We start from the raw sequence: 2,888 nt of genomic DNA, 5'->3' as shown, positions 1-2,888 counted from the left end.
ATGTAACCCTGGTTCCCCGAGAAGGGGAACGAGAGACTGCGTCGGCCCGCCGCACCTCTCTCCCCGCCTGAAGCGCCTGCTTCATAGTTTAAGCTAATGATGAGTGTGTACAGGTGTGCTTTATACTCCTCCGGTTATTCCATCACACCTTACCGTTCTAGCAACAAGCCAATAGGATTGGAGTGATTTCATTCACGTTCAGACCTGCTTCGCCTAGAGGCGTTCCCATAGTGTCGTAACCGACGCAGTCTCTCGTTCCCCTTCTCGGGGAACCAGGGTTACATACGTAACCCGAGACGTTAGTTCTGCATGATCACCTGTGTAGTGTTATGTGGGTTATAGTGTTATGTAATTGCTGGTGGGATTATTGCAGGGATAACATTGTATTAATAAACAAAATCACATTATATTAGTCTATACTGACGATGTAAATAAACAATGCTTATTTTGTACTTTTCCGCTGACTTAGAGGGGAGATACACGTGAGGAGTTCTTGGTGTGTGTGTGTGTGTGTGTGTGTGTGTGTTGGGGGTGTGGGGGGGGGGGGGGGGGGGGGGGGGGGGGGGGGCGTGTCCTGAGGGCCATTAGAACACTGAGTTACTGATTTCATTCATAAAATGTTAATTCTGAGTTCCTGTAAGTGTTGGGCAAAGTGTATTCTGTGAATGAATGTATTTTATGGTAAATTCAAATATTTCACCTTGAGTTTAGAATTGTGTGGCTAAGTGAAATGAATAGATTTTAACTGTTTTATAGATATACTTCCTGTTGCACAACAAAAGTTCAGTTTTATCTTATCTGCTTTTTCCATTGTTTCTTTAACACATTAACATGCATTGTAATGATTGACAGTCACCTTTGCATTGTCCCATGTTGGTGAAGTCAGTCTGAGGCCCTCCTTTCACAGAACTACGTTGTTCCCACTTTGCATTGCCAGGACCCTGAATCATCCCACAAATGTCCTCCTCCTCAAAGTCACAACTGTCCACAAAGGTAGAAGACTTGGCTGTGGAGAGAAAACTATTTCATCAAGACACTTCAGTACAGTACAGACTTGAATGACCAACACTTAATCTTGTCTCATTTGCCACCATTCCTGTCATAAACCTGTAGTACTACCAAAATGTGTATATTTTTACATGGATAATACATTGATTAATTGTACAAAACATTTTCCCCCCTTAATGTTTTTGTATTACACTGAGTGTTAAATATTCAATACTTCAACAAAACAATAACAAGGGAGTAAGAATCTGATAGCAGGTGGACCAAATACACACACACACAAAGATACACACAGACACACACAACTACACACAATGACATCTATCCTTCCACATGTATCCGCACGAACATATAGGCCTACTAATTATATTTCCTAAGAAGGAGAGGTAGGAAAAGAAGGAGAAAGTAAGAATACAAGTACAAATAAATATAAGAATTTAAAAAAGAAAAATAGACACACATTAATTACTTCCTACGAAGTAAATTTTATATTCTTAGACAAAGTTAATTTTATGCACACCACAATGAACTTATTAATTAGCCCTAGAGCGAAGCCATGGGCCCAGGGAACAAAAACCTATGGACCAATGTGACATGTAGTGTAAAGCTCTTTGAGTGGTCGGGCAACTAGAAAGGCGCAATAGATAATGTTTGCAGAGATATCTACTGAAGTTAGCATGCAAACAAGCTAGCTCTGGCCAAACTGTTTCATCATACCTCTTTGTAACTTAAGTCCAATGGTCCAATAGTACAGCTCAGGCTTCCCCTGCAGTTTCATCAAGGTCACTACGTAACACCTATTTATTAAACAGAAAAATACAACCGTACCGTCCGTGATGGGATCTCACCACGTGGGTGAACAAAGAGAGGCCTACATGGAAAAACAAAAGCCTCAACAATGAAATACCAAAACCCCACCAGGCCTTGCAAATCTCATCTGGGTGTGAATTTAGTGTGAATTGAGATCCTGTTTTTTTTACTGGACGACATCAACAGGACCCCTGGAAATTCCTGTGACACGACCACGACGTCACCGAACGTATTAAGATGCCTCACCTTTCCATTGCAGCACGAGCTGCTACGGGAGGTGTTGCACTGCCTGCCAACGCTGTACTTTAATAAACGTAGGTGACAGTCTCCAACTCACTTTACGAGCTACAGACATTTCATTTTGACCCTTTTTTCTCTTGGTTTTCTTAGAGAGAGTACATTATGTTTCGTCACGCGACGGCAATATTTTAGAAACAGTTGAATCTACTTTTTTTTACAATATTATGATAAAATGATTGTATATTGAATAAATATCACATTATGCAAAATCAATGTTCACTGTCTGCCATTTTGATACCACTTCAGAAATGTTCTAATTCTACATTTTGGCAGCAGCTGTCAATAACCTTTGAAAGAAGTTTAGCTTCATAATGTTTAGTCAGGTTCAAACGACAAACCAAGGTAAGGTGTTCTTTAAAACTGTTGGCAAACATCACTAGAGATACTGAAAATAGTTCTAAAAATGATTTCAGTATTATTCCAGAGGATATATTATATTTCTATCTATTGTTTTTCTTATCTGAGAAACAACATTATGTAAGTCCTGTGTGGTTTTCTAATCTTGTTAAATAAAGTTAAACAGAACTGCTGTTAGCTGACAGTAATAAACTGTTGGGTGATGTACTGAGACAACATCTGTCTAAACTGTATTTTATTATAGTTCCAGTATACTGTACATTATTATGGCAGGTGTTGCCAGAGGCTTCCTTTTGTACCTCACAATATGTCAAACATCTATGGTAATGAAGGTAACCTGTCTCATTGACTCTTTGATGGACAAATCGCAGGCTGACAGAACTCACTGCAGTTGTAGAGACGGTTGAGCTTGATTA

At 39.6% G+C, this 2,888-nt stretch overlaps 1 protein-coding gene across 1 annotated transcript in view; it reads right to left on the bottom strand.

The window, feature by feature from the left end:
• Positions 1-856: 856 nt before the first annotated feature.
• The window catches only part of LOC123966188 (meprin A subunit beta-like), a gene marked incomplete at both ends in the record, with an annotated part of 4,442 nt that continues 2,410 nt past the window's right edge, over positions 857-2,888 (bottom strand). Inside the window, 1 exon segment of the mRNA XM_046042391.1 lies at positions 857-1,006. Coding sequence (XP_045898347.1) covers positions 857-1,006 — 150 coding nt within the window.

The sequence above is a fragment of the Micropterus dolomieu genome, unplaced genomic scaffold, assembly GCF_021292245.1.
Source record: "Micropterus dolomieu isolate WLL.071019.BEF.003 ecotype Adirondacks unplaced genomic scaffold, ASM2129224v1 contig_12878, whole genome shotgun sequence".
Lineage (NCBI taxonomy): Eukaryota > Metazoa > Chordata > Actinopteri > Centrarchiformes > Centrarchidae > Micropterus > Micropterus dolomieu.
Note: the sequence above shows the minus strand (reverse complement) of the source record. Positions and strands in the feature narration are given on the sequence as shown.